The 27131-nt window shown below is 37.2% G+C and overlaps 1 protein-coding gene across 2 annotated transcripts in view; it reads right to left on the bottom strand.

Annotated features, from left to right (window-relative positions):
* RSF1 (remodeling and spacing factor 1) overlaps positions 1-27131 on the bottom strand; it is a 163343-nt gene that overhangs the window by 92458 nt on the left and 43754 nt on the right. For both annotated transcript variants that reach the window (XM_044258457.1, XM_044258458.1), the window contains exon 2: positions 25840-25931. In XM_044258457.1, the coding sequence (XP_044114392.1) occupies positions 25840-25931 (92 nt within the window). The remainder of the gene's footprint in view (positions 1-25839; positions 25932-27131) is intronic.

Here is a 27131-nt window from a genome sequence, read left to right as displayed (position 1 = left end):
AGTCCAACTGTTTTAGGGAGACACTAATAAAAGAAAACAAAGAGATGCCAAAGCTGACTGATCTGTAGCAGTAGTATAGTCTGCTAAAACGAGGCTTAGTAGAAAAAGCTTAGATGGGTAACATCAGCTACGAGTCAAGGAACAGGGCCTAGCAGATGCCACAAACCTGCTCTGGACATAAACACAATTTTATATTGTATTCTACTGACTTCAAAAGGAAAAGAAATAGGTCTCCATTATAGATCATGCACAATGATGCCACTAAGAGAATGATAAAAGATCAAGAGACTCCTAACAGGGAAGGTAAAAATTCCATCAGATAACTACCTAATACAGCTAAAGAGTACAACAAATAAGCAAATATAGAAGCAAGCTTATCAGCAGAACTGAAAGGAAACTGAAATTGTCTAAGTGATTATTTAGTTCATCTAAAATTGATGCATAAAAAGATGGGGAAAAAGCACTCAAGAAGCTTACAACCTACAAAAAAAGACAAATAGGAGTGACAATATTAGTGGTATTTTGTAGGCTTGGATACTGGCTCTGCCATTTCTGGCAATGTGAGGCCAAACATGTTATTTCATGTCTCAAAATCAAAATCCTTGTGCATAGAAGAAATAACTACTCCAAAGGTGAGCTATATAAGGTAAGTAAGTACCAGTGCCTGGTACATAGTGAACATCCAATATAAAAACCATATAATGGGGGTCTGGGTGGCTCAGTCAGTTTAGAGTCCGATACTTAATTTTGGCTCAGGTCATGATCTCAGGGTAGTAGGATCAAGTCCCGTGTCAGGCTCTGCACTCAGCACAAAGGCAGCTTGTCTCTCTCACTCTGTTTCTCCCCTGCTTGTGATCTCTCTCCAAAATAAGTAAATAAAATCTTAAAAAAAAAAAAAAAAAAAAAAGACAGTTCCTATATAATGGAGTTACATATAAATCTATGAAAGAACATCTTCCTGGGAGAAGATTTTTTTTTTTAAGATTTTATTTATTTATTTGATAGAGAGAAACACAGTGAGAGTGGGAACAGAGGCAGAGGGAGTGGGAGAGGGAGAGGGAGAAGCAGGCTTCCCACTAAGCAGGGAGCCCAATGTGGGGCTCAATCCCAGGACCCTGGGATCATGACCTGAGCCAAAGGCAGAGGCTTAATGACTGAGCCATCCAGGCACCACAGGAGACCTTAAGGAGAAAGGAGTTCTTGAGCCGAGATGGAAAGGATAAATTAAGTCTGCCTGGAAAACAGGTTAGTAAGAAGGCATTCCTGGCAGAAGATACAACGTAACAAAAACTCTGCCGAATGAAAAAGACAGAAGGTTCTGTGAATGGTGCAGAATATGAGCCAAGTAACAGGGTGCACAGGAGAGAATGACATCAGACATGGCCGAAGAGAAGTGGCTAAACCACTAAGAGCACTAAAGACTACTGACAGAGTTCAGATTTCTGAGTGAACGGCCACCACTACATAATTCTGAAAGTGATAAAACAGTCACTTTTAAATCTTTGTGTTTAAAAGGGCATTCTTATAGCAGTGAGGAGAAGGCAGTAGAAAGGTATATAAGACTAAAAGCCAGGAGGCTAATTAGAAAGTGAAGTTTCAGGCAAGAAATGATAAAGGCCTGCTGAATTAGGCCTTGGCAATAAGGACGAACAAAAGACAAAACTGAGGAAAAAAAAAAAAGGGAAGAAAAACCGACAGAACCTGGCTACTGTTTGGATGTGGACAAGGAGGGCTTTGGGACGACACCCAAATCATGGCTTGGGACTCAGAATGTTGGTGGTAAGAAGACCACATCATGGATTCAATATGTATAAGAGGTGTGAGGAGGAAAGAGAATGAATCTGACTTTTGAAATGTTGAGTTTGATTGGTTTCTGGGACACCAGTTCAACAGGCAGTTGGCTGGATATAAATGGAGATGTTTATAAATTTGGTATAAAGCCTAAGCGAGAGCTAGAGCTATGGGGAGTCCGTTTATAAAACTTTTTCTAATACTAAACTGTCAAGAAAACTTAGTGATGAGACCTCATACATATGTATTTGTTCAGTCACTCAGTGAGCTTGGAGCTAGGTAAAGGACAGTCAGAAAGGTGGACAGAGTTCTTATCCACTTATGGACCATCAATCAACTAAAATAAGAGATCATAAAAAGCAGACAAAGTAGTTCTACAGCGCAGATACAGATGTGTTTCTTGCTCATTCATACCCTTTCTATCCACCCAACTGCTAACCACCATGTGGCTGTCTGTATTTTAATTTCATAAAGAGAAATAGATGGTTGATATGCCACCTTACAGATTAGATATTACATTTTTTTTAAACAAAGGGCATATGGTAAATATTTTAGCCTTTGCAGACCATACAGTCTCTATTAAACAAACGACTCAATCTGGCACTGTAACAGGACAGCAGTCATAGATCATATGTAAACAAACAGGGGTGGCTGTGTTCCAATACAACTTTATTTACAAAAACAGGCAGTGAGCTGTAGTTTGCCAACTCCTTCCCTGGATTATCAACAGTACTCTTAACAATGCAGACAGATGTAAACCTGGCGATTCACAGACCTGTACCCCTGGGGATAAAAACATATGTTTATAAAAAATTTAAAAAATTAAAAAAACAAAACAAAACAAAATAATGCAGACAGAAGAATGCCTAAGGAAAAAAAAAATCCCTAATACAGTTTTGGTCACAATAAAGCTTGTACTTAGATCTTCAAATTCTATTGTTAGAAAAGCTGTACTAGGGGTGCCTGAGTGGCTCAGTCAGTTAAGCGTCTGCCTTCAGCTCAGGTCATGATCTCAAGGTCCTGGGATGGAGTCTACATTAGGCTCTCTGCTCAGCGGGGAGTCTGCTTCTCCCTCTCCCTCTGTGCTCAAGCTCTCCCTCTCTCTCAAATAAATAAAATCTTAAAAAAAAAAAGGTGTTTTATAGTAATAACTTTATATAAATAAATATAAATAAAGTTACTGTCAAATATTTACTAATTATACCCAATGTCATACTGTATTTGGTATCATATGAAATGTCCACTCCTGGTGATTCAGATAAGAAAATACTTACAGTGCTCCTTTTAGAATAACTTAAGGATTTCTTTCTCATCGCCATAAACAGAACTGCATTATTTTTCAGGACACAAAATCAGAACAACCAGATTGGGTAACTTGGTTTTGTGTCCTTTGCAAAGTTATTTAACCTCAATTCATTTAGTCATTCAATAAATAATTATTAAACTCCTATGTACCAATCACTATGGTAGGTATGATGTATATCAAGGGTGAGCAAACTTTTTCTGAAAGCAGCCAGATAAAATATTTCGGCTTTGTGTGCCAAGAGCCTAAATCAAGTATATTTACAAAGGTACTTACGTATTAATAGAGAAAACACTTAAAAAAAAAAAAAGATTTTATTTTCTTGAGAGAGAGAGAGAAAGAGTGAGAGAGCATGAGAGGTCAGAGGGAGGAGCAGACTCCCCATGGAGCTTGGAGCCTTATGTGGGTCTCGATCCCAGGACTCTGGGATCATGACCTGAGCTAAAGGCAGTCACTTAATCAACTGAGCCACCCAGGTACCTGAGAAAACACTTCTAAAATTTTTACTGATAAAATTTAAAATATAATAGCAATCTATTATATTAAATATGATATACTATATCATATCTCATATACTATGCATAATATATAATAATAATTGAGTTCAACTTTTTTATAATACAGGTATATTAATAAGAAGAATGGAATTATTTGGGGGGAGGTGGGTAACAATGTACTTAACTGGAAAGTTAAGTACTCTTAACTTTCAGTAAGTACTCTTCTTCCAATAAACTGATTATAATCATTCTTTATGAAAAAGCATTATTGGCTCATGAGTCTTACACAAACAGGCAGGAGTGCCTGGGTGGCTCATTGGTTGAGCATCCAAAGCTTGGTTTCAGCTCAGATCACAGTCTCATAAGATCAAGCCCTGTGTCGGGTTCCATGCTCGCCATGGAGTCTGCTTTGAGATTCTCTCCCTCTCTGTCCCTCTCCCTGCTCACTCTCTCTCTGATAGATAGATATATAGATGAATACTGCAAAAAGAGGCAGTAGAACATAACTTGACGACTTTTGATGTACATAGCAGTGTATAAGGCATGTAGGGTATAGTTCTCATGAATTCTGGGAGGGAAAGAGGTTTTTATAGAGGCAAATACAATTTCTGCATCTTCAAAATGGGGATATCAATACATGGATCTACTCTGTAGGGGTTGGGTGAGAATTCACATACCCACAAAGGTGTTTCCTCCTCTCCTTATTTAGAAAACACAGTAATTAGAAGAATAACAATATAAAGTAGCCAACAGAATACAGCTCTGATTCCCCACAATCATTAGGGAAAATACGTTTCCATGCTGAGCACATCTTGATTTGTCTTCCTATTTCACATAAAGAGATCTATTTTTAACCTTCAGAATTTAATTAATAATCTACCATTCCAGGAAATACTCCTACAGTTTTTGTGGTCTGGTAGCTTCGATTAACTAAATTACCATAGTAGTATCTTTTATTGCCCTTAAAAATTAGGTGACAAATGTAAGCTTCTATAGTACCTCAGATATTTTGTTGTCTGCAGTAATACTTTACTCCTGAAGCCATTATGTCATACACTATGAGGAGTGCATGTCATATATAATTTCATTAAATTCTCAAAATTCTGCAAGATAAATGGTAGTTTCTCAGTTCTATAAGATCGTATTTTCTCAGTTTTATAGATGAATCAACCTTAGTTCAGACAAGTGAGATAAAGTTTCCTGAGATCAACAGTACTAACAAAGAATGGAGCCCAGATTTTCTAACACCAAAATTCTCTTGTCAGCTAACCTTTCTGACTTAGTACCAAATTTAGTAAATTTGTTTAGTGCTTTGTATCAAGTTAGTTTTAAAGTAAATAATTAAGTGTACTAATATGAGAACTTCATGGTTCTATTTATGGGTTTTATAGAAAAGAACATATTTTTTATAAAAATGAAAGAGGCAAAATACTTCCGCAAGCAACTGTTGCAAACTTCTTAATCCTTGTTGAGTTTTCTCATCAGATTATAAATCTCCCATTAATATAAGCAATCTGTATTGGTTTCCTACTGCTGTATAATAAAACACCACAAATTCAGCATCTTAAAAAAAACAAGCCCCCATTTAGTATCTTTCAGTTTCTGTGGGTCAGAAGACCTGTACAACCTGACTTGACTGGGTTCTCCAGTCATGGTTTCATAAACTATTATCAAGCTCCTTCTTGGTAGGTCTGAACAAAAAACCCATTTCCAAAATCATTCAGATTACTGGAAGATTTCTGGCAGATTTCATTTCCTTTTCATGCTTTCCATGCAACCCTCTACCTTCTTCAAGAAGGGTAAATATGCTGAGTCCTTCTCATCCTTTGAGTATTTCTGCCTTTTGCCTGCCTCTTCTCCTCTTAAAGGCTCATGTAATTTACACTGGGCCCATTTGGATAAACTGGGATAATCATCCTAACTTAAGGTCAACTGATAAATAAATTTAATTACTTCCATAAAGCCCCTTTTGCCAGGTAACAGACTCATGAATAAAACACCAAGGAGTGAAGGCACAAGGGTCAAATTTTGCCAACTACACAACCCGTATCTGATGTTGCAATTGCCTTCCATCAAAATTACTGAGTGGACTATTTCTCTAAGTATGCTTTCATGCTGAACATTTCCTATCTTACGACTTTTGGCTACTTGTATCTTTCACATCATTTTCCTAGGCACTAGGTTAGAAGGAAGGAAAGAGATCAGTACTTTTCTATTTTTTATCACCCATAATCTTTATCACAAACACTGAAAAGATGAGAAAAATTTAAATATATTTGCATACTCCCAAACTACTTTATTCTGGATAGCACACTGTACTTAAAGCATTTACATTCTGCCTGCCATTATATTTATCTGTGTACCTACTTTGCTTCTCTGCCTTTACTGAACTCAAACTCAAGAACATCATGTCTTTATACATCTGCTTTGTGCTCTACTGAGTTCCCTTACAGAGGACGCCATCACAAAATCTTTACTGAAAAGACAGATGAAAATGGGCTATTATTAGCAGCTGTGGGTTCTTAGCTAACTACATTTATGATCATATTCTGTGTTTAAATGAATTATTTTAAGGCATCTTCCAGCTTTTCTATTAGATTATTCTGCTCCATCTGCTACTCATGCAGTGTTTCAGGGGTCAGAGGAAAGAGCCAGCAAAAGAAAGTAAGAAAGCACAACTGGAGACAGAAAGAAACCAAGCAAAGCTGAGAGAGATTTAAAAACACTCAACTCTATGAAAGAATGATAAAAATAGGTTTAGTAAAAAAGAACTAAAGAATGTCCACTGAATCTGACAACATGGCAAGGCTTCTTTTGACAAGGTGTTTTTGGTGGCACAGGGGAGGCAGAAACCTGCCAGGGATGATTGTAGGAAGTAAAAAAGTGAACACATCATATGTGGGCAGTTATGGAGAAGCTCAATTATAATAAAATGAACTTTTATTTTTGGTTCAGTATTACTATTTTCAAACAAAATGTTAGTCAAAAGTTTTCAAATGGATATTCTCTAAGTTTGGGTTTCAAAGAACAGTATGGAAGTGGACACTGGTATCATGACAACAAACATGATAGTGTGGATTTCACATTACATTAAAATCTAAGTTATCCCCTGAATTGGAATAGTAAGGGTGAAACTACAAAATAGTTTTTCCTTCTAACGTTTTTATTTTGGAGCCAACCAAATACCAAAACGTAGGTAATAACTTGAGTTAACTGGGTTGTTTTTCCTGCTAAGGGAGTTTAAACATACATTCAAAATAAAATAAATCATTTATTTACTTGAGAAATGCAAGCAAATTACTGGGTGAAATGGACAATGTGCAGCTCCATAAATTTTGCTTTTTAAAATGCTTTCACAACTATCATTACTACCTGATAATCCCCAAAATTGGGACTGGGGTCTTTCTTCTTTCTCAATGTTCTTTCATGTTTGTTTACTTGTTTTTTTTTTTTAATTTAAGTAATCTCGACACCTCACATGGTGCTCAAACTCAAAACCCCAATATTATTTTATGTTCTAACTGGAAATTAGTCACAGAAATACTAAATTAATTTATCCAGGATCAAAAACTTCACAGTAAAGCCAGAATTTTTTTTTTTTAAGATTTTATCTATTTATTTTAAAGAGACAGAAAGAGTGTGCATGGGGGGGGGGGTGCAGAGGGAGAAGAAAAGCCCAAGCAGACTCCACACTGAGCACGGTGCCCAATGCCAGGCTTGATACCACGACCAAAGATCACAACCTGAGCTGAAACCAAAGTCAGACACCCTATCAACAGCACTACCTAGGTGCCCCTAGAACTTTTGATTCTCAATCCAACACTTTTAAGCCTCAATCAAGAAGTTATTACAATTAGAGTACACAATAATTTATAAAAACAACTATAATATAATCAAAGCTTTAGCGACCCCAGCAAATCCTTATGCAAATGGTAATACCTAACATCCTCACATCACTTAAGGTTCTACAAAACAATGTTACTAACAAATTAAGAAAGATCTGGAACAACCCCAGGAAAGATAGATTGTAAGGATGATTCTCATCTCACAAAACAAATGTGCTCCTGAAAAGTTACATATGAACGCAATTCTAATAAATTCTGATGTTGAAGGAGCTATGTAATTTATAAGAGCAGTTATTATCAACTCTCCTTCCATTTTTGATCAGCATGATGACTTCCAAGAAGGTATTTCATAAGATGTTATAAAATGAACTGTGTCCCTTCAAAATTCATATGTTGAAGCCCTAACCCCCAATGTGTCTGTATTTGGAGATAAGGCTTTTAAGGAGATAATTAAGATTAAATGAGGTTTTAAGAGTGGGGCTCTATGAGACTGGTGTCTTTGGGACCAGAGACCCCAAGCCCTTTCCCTGCCTTGAACATGAAGAGGAAAGGCCAGGTGAGGGCACAGTGATGACAAGGACTAGCATGAAGTAGAAAGAGAACACTCACCAAATTTGCCAACATCTTGATCTTGCAATTCTAGCCCGGAGAACTGTGAGAAAATATATTTCTGTTGTTTAAGCCACATAGGCTATGGTATTTTTGTTATGGTACTCCCAGCAGACTAATAATATTGAGTTCAGAAGCATTTCTGGGGAAACCTTAAGGCTTCATGAAAAACAATTTGAAACCGCTGTGCTGAAGAAACTTCTTATACTGCAAATAACCACAATCTAATTAATGTTTTATTTGCATTTAACACATAATTCTCAAAGCAAACTAAGATTAAAAGCATCTGTCTATTTGTTCCATAATCACAAAGCAGGACTTATTTATACACTGAAACTAAATTTTAAATGTCAAATCATGGGGTGCTTGGGTGGTTCAGTCAGTTTAGCAGCTGATTCTTGGATTCGGCTGAGGTCATGACCTTGAGGGTCATGGGACTGAGCATGCATCAGGCTCCATGTAGGGTCTGCTCAAGATTCCTTCCCTCTTCCTCTCCCTCCACCTTGCTCCTCCTATCCCAGCTTGTGCCATGTGTGCATGTGATCCCTCTCTCTCTAGAATAAAATCTTTAAATGTCAAATGATGGCGGTCATGATAAAAATCCAAGTCAACAAATCAATGGTTAAAATAGGTTAGTGTAACTGATAATCAGTAAGACACTGATGTTTTGCAAATGGTCTACAGAAGCTAATCGCTTAAGGTTGTGAGGTAAAACTAACTGCCCTTAGTTTTAGGCAACATGTACCAAAGTGCTTAACAAATTAAAAGACTATATATATGTTCACTATTATAATTAAAATCTGGAATATTTGCCAGAAAATAATGACAAAATGGGGACAGATTTTAATTTCATGAAAAGTTCTACCCAAATGAAGTAATAAGCAAATATATGAAAGGAATTAATGAACCACAAAGGCATTAATTCTGAGTGGTAGGAATATGGACATTATAATATTCCTGGTTTTTATCTATGCACTTTACATTTCCTTAAATATTAAAAATAAAAAGAGGTTATGGGAAACATTTCTCCCAACCTAATTTCCTTAGAAATACCACAAGGTCCTCAAAATTGAGGAAATCCCAGAGATATGTCTGATTCTCAAGTAACTATAACTCAGTCCAAGGAGACATGTGAAACATAATTTCAAGCAGTGCAGTATCAATCAACCTTAGCCTTTCTAACCAAGGCCTTCGGGCCACCAAAATGGATCAATGGGATTCTTCAGAATAAATATTTAAAAATCCTGCTGGCATCAAAGAAAACTTAAAGTATCTATGAAATTACTCTTAGAAGAATCTAAAATAATAGATACTGAAAACTGATATCTGATAAAACTGCATTTTTTAACACATTTGGCACCTTCCATTAATATTAGATGGCAAAACACTGAAAACCGCTTGTACCTTTTGAACCTCCCAGAACTTACGTCTTAGTGTGGGGGTGAATGGCATGGAAGCAAGGTGGGTACATACAAGAAGATAAATGGACAATTAGAAAACACTTATACTATTTCATATAAGTATGTTCATTTCATACTATTTCATATGAGTATTTCACAGAGTATGTATACATACTCTAGCCAGGTACTATATAGCCCACAAAGAAATGACTTATGGAGGATAACTACAAAATACTAAGGGAACACTGAGTAAGACTCATACATACACAAGGCTTTTTGCAAGGTAAATATTCACTCATTCATCTGTCTACTGACTTAACAAATAGTTACTCAGCAACAGCTAAGTGCAAGGCACTGCTTTAGATATTAAAAATGAAATAGAAAATGACAAAAATTCTTGCCCTCACATAACTTTAGTTCTACTGGAGACAGACTTAAAAAGTAAAACTGATGATTTCAGAGCGTGGTAACTATTGGGAAGGAAAGAAAGCAAGGTGATATATTAAGAGAGCGGTAGGAGACTCAAGGGCAAGGCCTACTTTAAATAGTCACACAAAGGACCAAAGAGCCAGAAACAGCATGAGCATTCTGGAAGCCAAAAATAGTTCTGTAAGCCAGAATATAGTATATACTGATGAGATCGATAGAGCGAATAAGCAAGAACAGAACCCAGAGGAGAAAGTGGGGGCCATCACATCAACAACTCTGTTACCATGTTAAGAAATGTATTTTCTATTCAGAAGACAACAAGGACTCCTACATTAAGGACTTAAAGCAAAGGAAAAAGATTTTCACTTTATCACTATAATTGTGATAAATGGACTAGACACAGGGAAACTAGCCTGGAGTTTCCTATAATAATCCAAGTAAAAGACAATGGCATCAACTAGGACAGAGACAGCAAGGGTTGCATAGACTGAACTGAAAGGGATTAAGAAGGCTAAATCAGGATGGGATAACTGGGTGATAAGACATTAGAGAGGACATGTGTTGTAATGAGCACTGGGTATTATATAAGACTGATGAATCACAGACCTATACCCCTGAAACAAATAACATATTGTATCTTAATTAAAATAATTTAAAAAAGAAGGCTAAATCAATCAGGACTTGGTAATACACTAAATGTGAAGGATAAAAAACAAAAACAGAAACAAAATAAAACAAAACCAGAATGACCATCAGTTTTGTTTAAATGACTGGAAAGACAATGGTACCATTAACCAAAACAAGGAACAATAAAATCCTAGGTTACAAAAAACTACAGTTGACCCCTGAACAATGCAGGCATTAGACATGCCAATCCTGTGCACATTTAAAAATCTGCATATAACTTTCGACTCTCCCAAATTTTAAATACTAATAGCCCACTACTGACCAGAAGCTTTACCTATAACATGAAATATCAATTAACACACATTTATATGTATTATATACTGTATTCTTAGACAGAGATAAGAAAATGTTACAAAAATCATAAGGAAGTGAAGATGCACTTACAGTACTATACTGCATTTATTTTAAAAATTCTGCATGTATGTAAGTGGACAGGTGTACAAACCCGTATTTTTCAAGTGTCAACTACACTACAAATTTTAACACCAAATCTACCCAAGTTCTCATTCTCTATTATTAACTTGAATATCTTGCTAAGAGTAAGTATTTCTCTTTGGGTCTTAATATCTTCATCCGTTGCCATTTTGACTTCCTGAACTTGGGCTACTGCTAGCCACTGTCTGCAGGCATGTCTGTGTTGACGCCACTACTACTGAGGGGCCTGACAGGCCTAACCCAGAAGCTCCTGGAGCTGCGTGCCCAGATCGATTCCAAACTGCCATGGGAGCAGCTTGGGGCCACAGATGTCATCACTGGGCTCACCTCCTGCTTCCTGTGTCTCTTCTTGTCATCAGGCTGGGTCCTGTCACATCTGGAGACCTATAAGAAGCGGCATGAAGGGGGCTGCTGTGATCTGACCACCCCTGGCCTGTACTGATCATGTCTGCTACGTTCCTGGCCGGCCTTCCTGGGATCAGGTCCTTCAATTATAGTGACCTCTTCTGCAACCATGATATCTCAATTTCTCCACGGTGACATTCTGGGACCAAATATATTGTTTTCTTAGGCCTTGCTCAGTAGGGCCCCCCCTTGTAACAAAAGAGTCTATTTAAACCTTGGAAAAAATATACCTTCATCTATTAAATCAAGAGTTCTGAGAGGAAGAAGTGAGGACTTAGTTTGGGAAATGAGTCAAGAATGGTACTTAGGGGACGCCTGGGTGGCTCAGTTGGTTAAGCAGCTGCCTTTGGCTCAGGTCATGATCCCAGCATCCTGGGATCGAGTCCCATGTCGGGCTCCTTGCTCGGCGGGGAGCCTGCTTCTTCCTCTGCCTCTGCCTGCCATTCTGTCTGCCTGTGCTTGCTCTCCCCCCCCCCGATAAATAAATAAAATCTTTAAAAAAAAAAAAAAAAAAAAGAATGGTACTTAGATTTCTGGTTTGGGTAAGCAGGTGGGGTTGTTGGTGCTATTCAACCAAAGGTATCAGTCAGGGTAATCTAAGTTATCCTAATAAAATAACCCTAAATCTCAACCATTCACAACGGTGGTTGGCAAACTATGGCTGACAGACTGAATGGTTGTTTTGTAAATGAAGTTTTATTAAAACAGAGCCATATCCATTCATTTAGGAATTGTCTACAGCAAGGGCACCTGGGTGGCTCAGTTGGTAGGCATCTGCCTTCGGATCAGGTCATGATCCCACGGTCCTGGGATAGAGCCCTGCATCAGGCTCCCTGCCCAGTGGAAAGCTTGCTTCTCCCTCTCCCACTCCCTCTGCTTGTGTTCCCGCTCTCCCTGTCTCTCTCCCTGTCAAATGAATAAATAAAGTATTAAAAAAAAAAAAAAAGGAATTGTCTGTCGTTGTGATGGAGACTATAAAGAACAAAAGTCTAAAATATCAAGTATCTGACCCTTTAAGAAATTGGGTCATGATCCCTCAGTTATGACAACGAAAGTTTATTTCTGGCCTACACTATATGTTGATGACAGGTTAGCAGTGGCTCTGTAACCTATCATTTTCACCCCCAAATGGGCAACAATAACTTAAAAAAAAATTCTGCATGCAAGTCATCATAGCAAAGGGAATAGACAACACAGAGAATATCCACTGCTCTTAAAGTTTCTGCTGGGGAGGGACGCCTGGGTGGCTCAGTGGGTTAAGCCGCTATCTTCGGTTCAGGTCATGATCCCAGAGGATCCTGGGATCGAGTCCCGCATCGGACTCCTTGCTCAGCAGGGAGCCTGCCTCTCTCTCCCCCTCTGCCTGCCTCTCTGCCTGCTTGCCTGCTTTCTCTCTCTCTCTTTCTGACAAATAAATAAACAAAATCTTTAAAAAAAAAAGTTTCTGCTGGGGAGTTGGGGAGAAGAAGCTTCTGCTCAAAAGTATGGCATTATCACTTTTCCCTGCATTTCACTGACTAAAAACAAGTCACACGGCCATGCCTGAATTCACTAACAGAGGGATATATACTCTTCCCAAAGGGAGGGAAACCAAATCCTGTTTAGTTGCCCCAAACAAATATGCTCCCCCGACCCATTTTCCAGAGTTTATGACACTAAGGAAGGGCTGATACTCCCTAAACTACTTTACAAATAGGTATGATCACATGACTGTGCTCCTCCTAATAGAACAATGGAAATGCAGTATGAAACTTTTGCCTCACTTCTTAAAAGAAAATTGTTTGCCCTATACTTTCTTTCCCCTTCCTACAGCTTGAAGCACATTCTACAACAAAGAAAAGCAAAAAACCCTATGGTGGAACAATAAAATATGAAGACTCTGGATCTCTGAATAACTTCAGAACACAGCTGTTCCATGGGTAGTAAAGTCAGATGGTTTAATAAAGACAAACAAATTTATTGCTTATTTAACCAAATTATATTTTGCAGTCTCTTTCTTATAGCAGTTTAGTCTCTACCTAATGTTGATTCATCAGCATTTTTTCAATGAAAATGTTCAATATGCAGTTGAGTATGCCAGCCTTTGAACTAAGATTCAGGATGAAAATAAAAGTATTTAACATACAGGGTTTTAAAATCATGGTAATAGACAAGAATACCCAATGAGAATATACAAAATGACACTAGAGGAACCTCTAAAACTAGAGTTTTAACATCTGCAGTATAAAAACTTTCAAGAGCTTACACAAAAAGAAAGACCTGGGAAAGGAGACTAATGGGGTAAAAAGGAAAAATCAGTAAACTACTATAGGAAAGAAGCTAAAAGAGTGTTACAAGGAAAGATCAGAGAAATAAAAAAAGATGTGGAATAAAAAGTATCACTTTTTAGGGATTCCCTTCTTATTATTGCCCTCCACCCCCACCTTTGGTAATGAGCCAAATCCAGTAACTTTATGCTAACAAACAGCATATGGCAAAGTGATAGTATGTTGATGGCTAAGATTTGGTTACAAAAACATCATGACTTTTGTCTTAGGCTCTCTCTCATCCACCAGCTCTGGTGCAATGCGGTAAGCAGCCGGATGGAAAAGCAATGCCCTATGTAACTGCCAATACTCTGAGGTCCCTGTGGACAAATCATGACAAGAAACTGAATACTGCCAATAGCCATGTTACTGAGTTTAGAAGGGATTTTCCTCCAGTTCAGCCTTCAGGTGAGATAGCATGCCAGGCTGCCAGCCTGACTGCAGCCTGAGAAACTGAGCCAGAGGTATACCGACTGTTAGGTCCCATTCAAATTCCTAAGACACAAAAACTGCAAGAGAATAAGTGTTTGATGTTCATGTTTGGCTTTGCTTTGTTTAAGATTTTATTTATTTATTTTGCAGAGAAAGCAAGAGTGCACACAAGTAGAGGGAGCCGGCAGGCAAAAGGAGAAAGCAGGCTTCCCACTGAGCAAGGAGCCCGATGCGGGACTTGATCCCAGGACCCTGGATCATGATCTGCGCCAAAACCAGACGCTTAACCAACTGAGCCACCCAGGCATCCCACATTTTTTTTTTCCAAGATTTTTTATTTACTGATTTGAGAACACAAGCAGGGGGAGTGGAAGGCAAGGGAGAAGCAAGCTCCCTGCTGAACAGGGAGCCCCATGTGGGTATCAATCCCAGGAGCCTGTGATCATGACCCAATTGACTTATTTCAATTAGCATTATACTTTCTAGCTTCCATCCGTGTTGCTGCAAATGGCAAGATTCCGTTCCTTTTTTAGGGCTAAATAATATTCCACGGTGTGTGTGTACACGTGTACATGGTGTGTGTGTACACTCCCACACCCACCACCTTTTTATCCATTTGTCTATCAATGGACACTTGTGCTGCTTCTGTATCTTGACTATTGTAAATAATGCTGTTATAAACACCTGTGCATGTATGCCTTTTAATTATTGTTTTTGTATTCTTTGGGTAAACATTCAGGGGAATGGTTACTGGATCATACAGTAGTTTTGTTTTTAACTTTGTAAGGAAACTACATACTGTTTTTGACAGTGGCTGCACCAGTTTGCAATCCCATCAACACTGCAAGAGGGTTCTTTTTTCTTCACATCCTCACCAATGCCTATTGTTTCTTAGGTTATTGATTTTAGCTATTCTGACAGACGTGAGGTGATATTTCATTGTAATTTTGGTTTACATATCCCTGATAATAAGTGATGATTAACATCTTTTCATGGGTCTATTGGCCATGTGTATTTCTTCTTTGGAGAAATGTCTGTTCATGTCTATTGCCCATTTTTAATTGAGTTATATATTTTTGCATGTTAAGTTTTCATGAGTTTCTTAAATATTTTGGATACTAACCCTTTATCAGGTATGTAATTTGCAAATAACATCCCCCATTCCACAGGTTGTCTTTCAGGTTTACCCACTGTGTCCTTTGCTCTGTGGAAGCTTTTTATTTTGACATAATCCCAATAGTTTATTTTTGCTTCTGTTTCTCTTGCCTCAGGAGACTTATCTAGAAAAAAAGTTGCTATGGTCCATGTCAAAGAGGATACCGTGTTATCTTCTACTTTACTATGGTTTCAGGTCTCACATTTAGTTATTTAATCCATTTTAAATTTATTTTTGTGACTGGTGTAAGAAAGAGATTTCATTCTTCTGCATGTAGCTGACCAGTTTGCCCAACACTGAAGAGACTGTCCTTTTCCCATTCCTTTCCTACTTTGTCAAAGATTAATTGACCATATAGGTGTGGGTTCATTTCTGGGCATTTTATTCTGTTTCATTGATCTATGTGTCTATTTCAGTGCTAGTACCATACTCTTGATTACTACAGCCTTGTAATATAACCTGAAATCAGGAATTGAGATGCTTCCGGCTATGCTTTTCAACATTGCTTTGGTTAGTCAGGATCTTTTGTGGTTTCATACAAATTCCAGAGCTGTTTATTCTATTTTTGTGAAAAATGCTATTGGCACTTTGGTACAGATTATGTTAAAGATATAGATTGCTTTGGGCAGTTTAGACAGGTTAACAATATCTGTTCTTCCAATCCATAAGCATGCGTGCCTTCCCATTTCTTTGGGTCATCTTCAATTTCTTTCATCAGTGTTCTATAGTTTTCAGAGTACAGATCTTTTACAACTCTTTGGTTACATTTATTCCTAAGTTTATTATTATTTTTGGTACAACTGTAAATGGGATTGTTTCTTAATTTCTCTTTCTACTGCTTCATTATTAGTATATAGAATCGCAAAAGATTTTTCTGTACGTTGATTTTGTATCCTGAAAATGTATGGAATTTGTTTATCAGTTCTAGCAGTTTCTTGGTGTAGGTTTCCAGGTTTTCTAGATACAGTGTCATGTCACCTGCAACTAATGAAAGTCTGACTTCTTCCTTAACCAGGCTGGATGCCTTTTATTTCCGTGGCTTGGACTTCCAGTACTATACTGAGTAAAAGTGGTAAGAGTGGAAATCCTCGCCTTGTGGGAATTTAGGGTTTGAGAAGCTCTGTTTTTCCCTATTGAGGATACTGTTAGCTGTGGGTTTTTCATATATGGGCTTTATTATGTTGAGGTAGGTTCCCTCTAAAACTCTGTTGCGAGTTCTTATAATAAATGGATATTGTATTTTTCAAATGTTTTTTCTTGAAATGATAATATGGTCTTTATCCTTTCTTCTATGGTTTTTATCCTTTCTCTTATTGAGTATCATGTTGACTGATTTGCAAATATTGAACCACCTTTACAACCCAGGAATAAATCCCACTATTATGGTGAACTGTTTTTTTAATGTATTGTTGGATTCAGTATGCTAATATTTTATTGAGGATTTTTGCATCTATGTTCATCAGAGGTATTGGCCTGTAGTTCTCTTTCATAGTAGTATCTTTATCTTGTTTTGGTATCAAGATAATGCTAGCCTTATAGAATAAATCTGGGAGTTTTCCTTCCTTTTCTATTTTTTTGGAATAGTTTGAGAAGAACAGGTATGAACTCTTCCTGAAATGTTGGTAGAATTCACCTATGAAGCCATCTGTTCCTGGACTTTTTGCTGGGTGGTTTTTGAACTGATTCCATTTCATTGCTGGTAACTGGTCAGTTCAAATTTTTTCGTCCTGTTTCAGTTTTGGTAGTGTATATGTTTCTAGGAACTTAGCCATTTCTCCTAAGTTGTCCAATTTTTTGGCATATAGTTTTTAATAATAAACTTTTACCATTGTTTGTAAATCTGTGGTGTTGAGCATTACTTCTCCTCTCTCCTTTATGATTTTGAGTCCTTTCTCTTTTTTTCTTGATAAGTCTGGCTAGAGGTTTATATTGATTTTTTTCTCAGAACCAGCTCCTGGTTTCATTAATCTGTTCTTTTGGATTTTATTTTAGTTTGTGATTTATTTCTGCTCTAATCTTATTTCCTTCCTTCTACTGGTTTTAGGTTTCATTTGTTGTTCTTTTTTCTAGCTCTCTTAAGTTTAACATTAGGTTGTTTGACTTTTTTCTTGCTTCTTAACATAGACTTATACTGTTATAAACTTTCTGCTTAGAACCACTTTTTCTGCAACCTACAGATTTTAGACCATTGTGTTTCCATTTTCCTTTGTTTCAGTGTTATTTTTTTATTTCTTCTTTTATTTCCTGGTTAACCCATTCATTGTTTAGTAGCATGTTATTTAACCTCCATGTATTTGTGATCTTTCAGATTTTTTGTCCTGGTTGGTTGATTTCTAGTTTCATAACATTGTGGTCAGAGAAGATGCATGGTATGACTTTCATTTTCAATTTGTTGAGACTGGTTTTATGACATTAATATGTGATCTATTCTGAAGAATGTACTGCACACACTTGAAGAGAATGTATATTCTGTTTTAGGATATTATGTTCTGAATGTATCTGTTAAATCCATATGCTTCAGCGTGTCATTCAAAGCCACTGTTTCCTTGTTGATGTTCTGAATGGATGACCTGTCAACTGATGTAAGCGGGGCATTAAAGTCTCCTGCTATTGTATTACTACTGATTAGTTCCTTAGGTCTGTTGTTAAATTTTATGTATTTGGGTGCTCCTATGTGGGATGCATAAATATTCATAATTATATCTTCTTATGGGATTATCCATTTATATCGTGTCCTTCTTTATGTCTTGTTACAGTCTTTATTTTAAAGTTTGTTTTGTTTGATATAAATATTGCTACTCAGACTTTCTTCTGACATTCATTTGCATGACAGGTGTTTCTCCAGTCTCTCACTTTCATCTGTAGGTGTCTTTTGGTATAGAATGCATGTCTTGTAGGCAGCATATAGATGGGTCTTGTTTTTTTAACCCATCCTGTCACCTTATATCTTTTCACTGGACTATGTATTTACTTCATTTACATTAAAAGCAATTACTGGCTGATATGTATTTATTGCCATTTTATTACCTTTTTGTGGTTGTTTCTGAAGATTTTCTCTGATCCTTTCTTGTCTTTCACATTTTGCTGATTTTCTTTAGTGACATATTTGGTTTTCTCTTCATTCCTTGTAGGTTTATTAGTGGTCTGTGACATATGATTACCATTAGGTTTCTCTACAACCTCTTTTGCATATAGCAGCCTACATTAAGTTGATAGTCATTTAAGTTTGAACCCACTTTTTTCTTCTCTCCTCCCTAGACGTTAGGTATATGTTACTAATTTCATAAGTAGGCTCCATGCCCAGTGTGGTGCCCAAGGTGGGTCTTGAACACATGACCCTGAGATAAAGACCTGAGATGAGATCAAGTGTCAGATGCTTAAACAACTGAGCCACTCATGTGTGTATATATGTATTATATAATTTTTTTGTGAGTATTTTGACCTTTTTTTAACAGAAATACTCATTTTCACTGCTTTTGTGTTTCCTACCTTTATACTATCGCTTTTGGTCTCCCCTTTACCCCCCCTCTTTTTAAAGACTTTATTAATTTTTGAGAGACAGAGAGCACACGTGTGTGTAGGGAGGGGTAGAGGAAGAAGCAGACTCCCCACTGAGCAGAGGGCCCAAGACGGAATTCAATTCCAGGACCTTGGGATCGTGACTTGAACCAAGGGCAGACACTTAACTGACTGAGCTACCCAGGCACCCATGAACTCCTTTACTTTTTGTCTGAGAAACTCTTCTTCTCTGTTCTGAATAATAGCCTTGCTGGATAGAGTATTCTTGGATGCAGATTTTTCCAATTCAGCACTTCGAATGACTATATCATGCCACTCCCTTCAGACTTGCAAAGATTTTGCTAAAAAGTCCCCTGCTAGCCTTATGGGTTTTCCCTTATAAGTTACTGACTTCTTTTGTCTTGCTGCTTTTAAGATTTTTGCCTTCATCACTATACTTGGCAAATTTAATTACAATATGTCTCGGTTTGGGTTACTTTTATTGATTTTGATGGAATTCTTTGTGCCTCCTGGATCTGGATGTCTGTTTCCTTCCCCAGATTAGGGAAGTTTTCAGCTATCATTTCTTCAAATAAATTTTCTGCCCTCTTTTCTCTCTCTTCATTTTCTGGGACTCCTATAATATGAATGTTCTTATATTTGATGAGTCACTCAGTTTCCTAAGCCTATTCTTGTATTATTTAATTCTTTTCTCTCTCCTTTGTTCCATTTGATTACTTTCCATTACTTTGTCTTCTAGGTCACTAATTTCTTCCTCTTCTTCCATACTGTTATGCCTTCCATTAAGCACTTTTCTGATTTCATTTTTGTTAAAAGATTTTATTTATTTATTTGAAAGACAGAGAGATCACAAGAAGGCAGAGAGGCAGCAAAGAGAGAGGGGGAAACAGGCTCCCTACCGAGCAGAGAGCCTGATGTGGGGCTTGATCCCAGGACCCTGAGACCACGACCTGAGCTGAAGGCAGAGGCTCAACCCACTGAGCCACCCAGGTGCCCCCCCTGATTTCATCTTTTAAGCCCTTTATCTATGTTATTCCTTATCTCTGTGTTAAGGGTCTCACTCATGTCTTCCACTCTTTTCTCAAGTCTAGTGAGCACCTTTGTGATCAATGCTTTAAATTCTCTATTAGGTATGTCACTTACATCTGTTTTGCTTATGTCTCTGGCCATACCTTGTCCTGTTCTTTCATTTGGGATAAATTTCTCTGTCTCCTCATTTTGTCAGCCTCTCGTCTGTTTCTCTGTGTTAAGAAGGTCAGCTGTGTCCTCTGCTCTTGAAAGTAGTGACTTTACGAAGAGGAGTTCCTGGAGTACCACAGTGCAATGTCCCCTATTCACCAGAAACTGGTACGTCAGGAGAATATCCTATGTGTGTTGCTTCCTTATTGATATCACTTTGATAACTAATAAAGCTGTTCATATTTAAATATGTTAATTGGATATTATAGTACTTAATTTTATTAAGCACTTTATCAACTTTTGATTTCTAACAAAAGTAGGACTTGAGATGAGTTCCAACAGTTTATGTGTTAAGTGATCCAAAGAAGGCCTCAAAGAGCAGATATACAAATCCAAACAATCACAGAAATTCTTTCATATTGGTGACTAGCCGCATTATCAATCTGGACTATTCTGCTTCTTTCTTTCATGTCTCTTTGTCCTCTCTGTACCAGAGCCACTTTCAGACTTCAACCAGAAAAATTCAACCAATGGACATCGGGAGAAAACAGTATGGGATGCACTGAGCATCAGGCGCAACGTAGAGAAGAGCAGACTTGATATTCACTGTTTTCACCAGTTAGGTTCTAAAGTCATTTGTCATGAAAGCAATACGTAACTAATAAAGTGGAAAAGGAAGGATGGGTGAAAGATAAAGGGAAATAAAGAATTAAGGAAGTTTATTGTTCTTTAATAAAATAGTAGAGATTTTAGTATTCAAAAAGGATAAGGAAAAATATCTATCTGTACTTAGGAGTGTCTGTGTTGTGCTTAAACTTTACTTATACAGCAGCAGAATTCTTAAAAATCAGAAAAAAAGAAAATCAGAAGAGACAGTAAATATAAATATGAAATTAGCAAACCTCATTAAATAGAGTAGAAAAATTATTTTTTAATATTGAAGGACATTTTATACATCCACACACACACGTTAATTGAGGCCATAAAAAGTATCAACAAAATTAACTGGATCAAAATCACACAAAGCATGTTCTACATAATGGAATGAAATTAGAAATTTCAGTGGAAACCAGTAACAGGAAAAGGAATTGGCAAAATTTACATATATGTGGAAATCAATATACAACCAAATAATAGGTCAAAGAACTCACAAGAGAAATGGGAAAATAGTTTGAGATGAAAGAAAATTAAATATAACACATGAATTTATGGAATGAAGTTAATGCGGGGAGTACAAATCTGAACTTACAGAAGAGACCAAGTAACCAAACAAAAACAAAACTTCCAACAAAGATAAGCCCAAGCCCAAATGGTTATACTACTAGATTCTAATAAATGTTTAAAGAATTAATTTTTTTTAAGATTTTATTTATTTATTTGACATACAGAGATCACAAGTAGGCAGAGAGGCAGAGAGAGGTGGTGAAGCAGGCTCCCCACTGAGCAGAGACCCTGATGTGGGTCTCAATCCCAGGAGCCTGAGATCATGACCTGAGTGAAAGGCAGAGGCTTAACCCACTGAGTCACCCAGGCACCCCTGAAGAGTTGATATTAATACTTCATGAACACTTACAAAAAAATAGAGGAAGTAATTTGCAACTAATTCTATGAAGCCACAGACATCTCAAGAAAACACATCAGTATCCCTTATGAATATAGACACAAAACCCCTCAACAATAATTTAGCAACCAAATCTAGCAACATATAAAAAGGATTATGAACCATGACCAAATGGGACTGACTGCAGGACTGCAATGGTTTCAACACATGAAAATTAAAGTAATACACCATGTTAATAAAGGGAAAAAAAGGTTATCTCAATAGATGCAGGAAAAAAATCTGACAAAATCTAACACCTTTCATGATAAAAATACTCAACATACTAGGAAGAGACTTTTCTCAACCTTATAAAGAACATCTGTGACATATCTAGTATCATATTAAATCTTAAAATATTGAAAAACTAGGATCAGAAACATTACATCTGCTCTTATCATTTCTATATAACAGTGTACCAGAGGTTATAGAGAGAGCAATTATACAAGAAAAAGAAACAAAGGGTCTCCAGATTGCAAAAGAGGAATTAAAACTATCTACATTTGCAGATGACATAATCTTATATGTAGAAGATCTTAAAAATCCACAATAAAACTATTTGAGCTACTAATCAAGCTTAGCAAAGTTGCAAGATACAGGATTAATATACAAAAATTAATTGTATTTCTAATATTAGCAATGAATGATCCAAAATGAAATTAAGAAAACAATAACATTTATAACAATATCAAGACCAAGAAAATACTGAGGAATTAAACAAATTAAGGGTAAAACTGGACTCAGTAAACTACAAAATGTTTTTGAAAGGAATTAAAGACCTAGATATTTTGAATGACATCCTATTTTCATGAATCAGAACATTTATATTAGTTAAGAAGCTAATACTGGGGGTGCCTGGGTGGCTCAGTCGGTTAAAGCCTCTGCCTTTGGCTCAGGTCATGATCCCAAGGTCCTGGGACCAAGCCCCGCATCGGGCTCTCTGCTCAGCAGGGAGCCTGCCTCCCCCCTCTCTCTGCCTGCCTCTCTGCCTACTTGTGATCTCTGTCAAATAAATAAATAAAATCTTTAAAAATGAGATTTCTTTAAAAAAAAAAAAAAAAAAGAAGAAGAAGTAATACTGTCCCAAGATGTCCTTGGATAAAGAAGATGTGGTCCATATCCACAATGGAATATTACTTGGCCATCAGAAAGGATGAATACCCAAGTTTTGCATCGACTTGCATGGCACTAGAAGAGATTATGCTGAATGAAATAAGTCAAACAGAGAGTCAATTACCATATGGTTTTACTTACTTGTGGAACATAAGGAACAGCCCGGAGGAGAAGGGGAAAATGAAGGGGGAGAAATTGGATTGGGAGATGAACCAAGAGAGACTTTGGGACTGCAGGAAAAGAAACAGAGAGTTTTAGAAGGGAAGAGCGTGGGGGTAATGGTGAGCCTGGTGATAGGTATTAAGAAGGCACACAGATTGGAGCACTGGGTGTTGTAGGCAAACAATGAATCATGGAACACCACATCAAAAATTAATGATGTACTTAATTTATGGTGACTAACATAACAATAAAAAATAAATTTTTTTTAAAAGATTTTATTCATTTATTTGACAGAGAGAGATCACAGTAGGCAGAGAGGCAGGCAGAGAGAGAGGGGAAGGGAAGCAGGCCCCTGCTGAGCAGAGAGCCTGATGCGGGACTCAATCCCAGGACCCCAAGATCATGACCCGAGCCGAAGGCAGCAGCTCAACCCACTGAGCCACCCAGGCGCCCCAAAAATAAATTATTTTTTTAAAAGAAGCTAATATTCCCCAAATTTATCTACAGATTATACCTAACCCTATCTAAATCATTAACTAGCTTTTTTGCAGAAATAAACAAGCTGTTACTCAAACTCATTAAGAAAATGCACAAGAAGCAGAATAGCCAAAACAATCTTGAAAAAGGACAATTTCAAAATTTATCACAAAGCTATAGTAATCAAAACAGTATGGTACTGGCATAAATGATGACATATAATATGACACTAGAGGGGGTGGCTCAGTCAGTTAATCGCCAGCTTCAGCTCAGGTCATGATCCCAGGATCCTGCAATCAAATACCACTTTGGGAGCTTGCTTCTCCCTCTCCCTCTGCCATTCCCCCCACTTTTGCTCTCTGGTTCTATCTCTCTGTCAAATAAATAAATAAAATCTTAAAAAAAAAAAAAGACAATAGAATAAAGGCTTCAGAAATAAACCCTTAATATTTATGGTCAACTAACTTTCTACAAGGACATCAAGGCAATCAAATATGGGAAAGAATGGTCTTTTTAACAAATGGTAATGCAACCACTGGGTATCCACATGCAAAAGGATGAAGGTGAACCTCTATCTTATAAAATATACAAAAACTGACTTAAGAGATCATAGATCTAAACATAAAAAAAGCTAAACATACAGAAATGCTAGTATAGATTATAGGATTATATCTTCATGATCTTGGGTTGGCCAATGGTTTCTTAGTTATGAAACCAAAGCACTAGCCACAAAAGAAAAAAATATATTGGATTTCACCAAAATTAAAACTTTTGTTCATGAAGAACATTACGCAGAAAATAAAAAGACAACACACAAAGTGGGAGAAAATGTACGTAAAATCATATACCTGGGAAGAGTCTAGTATGCACAATATATAAAGAGCTCTTAAACCTCAAGAACAAAAAGACAGCCAATTAAACAATGGATAGGAGTAGGCATTTTTTCACATTTTCCCAAACATATACAACAGCTAAGAAGCATATGAAAAGAATGCTCAACATCATTTAGTCATAAGGAATATGCAACTCAAAACCACAATGAGAACACTTTATACCCACTAGGATGGGTAAAGTCAATCAATCATTAAGTGTTGGTGAGAAAGGATGTGGGAAAGTTGGAAATTTTCAAAAATTCTTAGTGGTAATGTAAAATGGTGCAGCTCTGGAATATAATCTGGCAGTTCCTCAAACAGTTAAACACATAATGACCATATGACCCAGCAATTCCACTTTAGATACAAAAAATAAATCACGTATCTGCCCAAAAGTTCTATGAAAGTATTCATAGCAGTAACTTTTCCTAAGCCAAAAGATGGAAACAATCCAAATATCATAAACTGGTAAATTGATAAATAAAAAGTGGCATATGCATCTGATAAAACAGTATTCAGGCATAAAAAGGAAGAAAGTACTGAGGCACCTGGGTGGCTCAGTCGGTTAAGCATTCAACTCTTGACCCCAGCTCAGGTCTCAATCTCAGCTGTGAGTTCAAGCCCCACATTGGGCTCCATGCTGGGTGCAGAGCCTACTTTAAAAAAAAAAAAAAGGGAACAAAGTACTGATTCTTTCTAAATTTCTGACCCAGAGAAACAGTCCACTAATTAAAATACTTATTGTTTCATGTCATTTAATTTGGAATAGTGTATAACACAGCAAAGATAACTGGAAAAGCACATGTGATTTTTATAGTAAAAACAAGTAACTCTTGTTCCCTGATGGTTCCTCTTTTCATAGTGCTCTAAAGTCATATACACAACTCCCCCCAAAAGAAAGCAGATATGAAAATACATGGATACAGAAACACATGTATTTTTTTTTAAACATAAGAAAACTATAATGTTTTCAAAATACCAAAAAATATCACCTCCCATTCTGGTATGTTATAGAATTCAAAATACTCTCAAAAGATATCATGGAGGTACGGACATTCATCAGCTTAGGCTTCCATTTGGATGCAATTTCAGACAATTTTTCCTGAATGGTCTTGCCCGTAATAGGGTTTACCATAAAGCAACACTTTTCTGATTTCCCAGGTTGTTCTGAGGATAGGTTTGGCTTTATTGGTAACTTTGAAGTCTCCTATGTTTGACTTGAAGGTGTTATGACATTTTACTTTTTAAGTAATAGACAAATTCTGGCTTTGTCTATGTATACTGTATGATCTCAAGGAAAAATGACAACTTTCTTTGCCTTATCTATGTCTCACTTGATTTGATCAGGAAGATTTTAAGGATTAAATGAGAGAAGACATGAAAAGTCCTGGTCAGTGTTAGGCACAAGAGAGACAGAACACCTCTAAAAGATAACCTTAAGACTCAAGACTATGGCTTAGTAGTTGCAAAAGAGAATCACATACTAAGAGCAATTATATGTATTTCTAAGTCATATTCTCAATTTTTAGCAGACCATTTTAAAAATTAAGCGTACTATGAAATGCATTAATTTATGCTAGATAAAGTAATATTTCAGTAACAGAAGGTTAATTTTTAATATTTACCTTGATCAAATATTTTTCCCATCTGTCTGCTGTAACAGATTTGCCAATCTTCCTCATTAACTTCAAATGTAGTTCCACCAATTCTTTTGGTACTTAAAAAGAAGAAAAAAAATACTATTAGCCGGCAGAAGAAAATGTTTATAAACATTTAAAATGATTTAAAAAAAGAACTTTCCAGGGCACATGGGTGGCTCAGTTGGTTAAGTGTCCTTCAGCTCAGTCATGATCCCAGGGTCCTGGGATCGAGTACCTGCTTCCCCTCTCCCTGCTGCTCCCTTTGCTTGTACTCTCCCTCTCTGCCAAATAAATAAATAAAATCTTAAAAAAAAAAAAAAAGAACTCTCCCAGCCCTGAATACTTTTTCAAAACAGATGATGTTGATTTTAGCTATCTTTTAGACCCTGAATCAGGAAAGACTACAACAGGGCAAGAAATAACTGAAAACCATTCTCTTAAAAATGAGAAGGAATACTCACTCACATTTTCTTTTTTAAAGTCTTATCAAGTAAGAAAGAACCTAGGTTTGCTCAGTTGGTTAAATGTCTGCCTTCCAACACAGGTCACGATCCTGGAGTCCTGGGATCAAGCCCCACGTCAGGCTCTCTGCTCAGTGGGAAGCCTGTTCTCCCTCTCCCTCTGATCTTCCACCCTGTTCATGTTCTCACTCATTCTCTCAAATTAATAAATAAAAAATCCTTAAAAAAATGAACTTGCATGTAAACTGTGAATTTCTGAGTGATAATGATATGTCAATGTAGGTTCATCAACTGTAACAAATGCGCTTCTGTGGTGCCAGGGTGTGGATAGTGGGGAAATTCTATGTGTTGCAAAAGACAGTATATGTGAACTCTCTGTACTTTGTGTTCTTTATTTCTGTGAATCTAAAACTGCTCTAAAAAATAAAGCCCATTGGGGCGCCTGGGTGGCTCAGTGGGTTAAAGCCTCTGCCTTCGGCTCAGGTCATGATCTCAGGGTCCTGAGATCAAGCCCCACATCGGGCTCTCTGCTCAGCAGGGAACCTGCTTCCCCCCTCTCTCTGCCTACTGCTCTGCCTGCTTGTGATCTCTCCCTCTCTGTCAAATAAATAAACAAAATCTTTAAAAAAATAAAAAAATAAAGCCCATTAAAAAAATCAAGTAAAGGGCGCCTGGGTGGCTCAGTGGGTTAAGCCGCTGCCTTCGGCTCAGGTCATGATCTCAGGGTCCTGGGATCGAGGCCCGCATCGGGCTCTCTGCTCAGCAGGGAGCCTGCCTCCTCCTCTCTCTCTGCCTGCCTCTCAGCCTGCTTGTGAT

The sequence above is a fragment of the Neovison vison genome, chromosome 7, assembly GCF_020171115.1.
Source record: "Neovison vison isolate M4711 chromosome 7, ASM_NN_V1, whole genome shotgun sequence".
NCBI classification, from domain to species: Eukaryota; Metazoa; Chordata; class Mammalia; order Carnivora; family Mustelidae; genus Neogale; species Neogale vison.
This window is presented reverse-complemented; position numbering and strand designations above follow the sequence as displayed.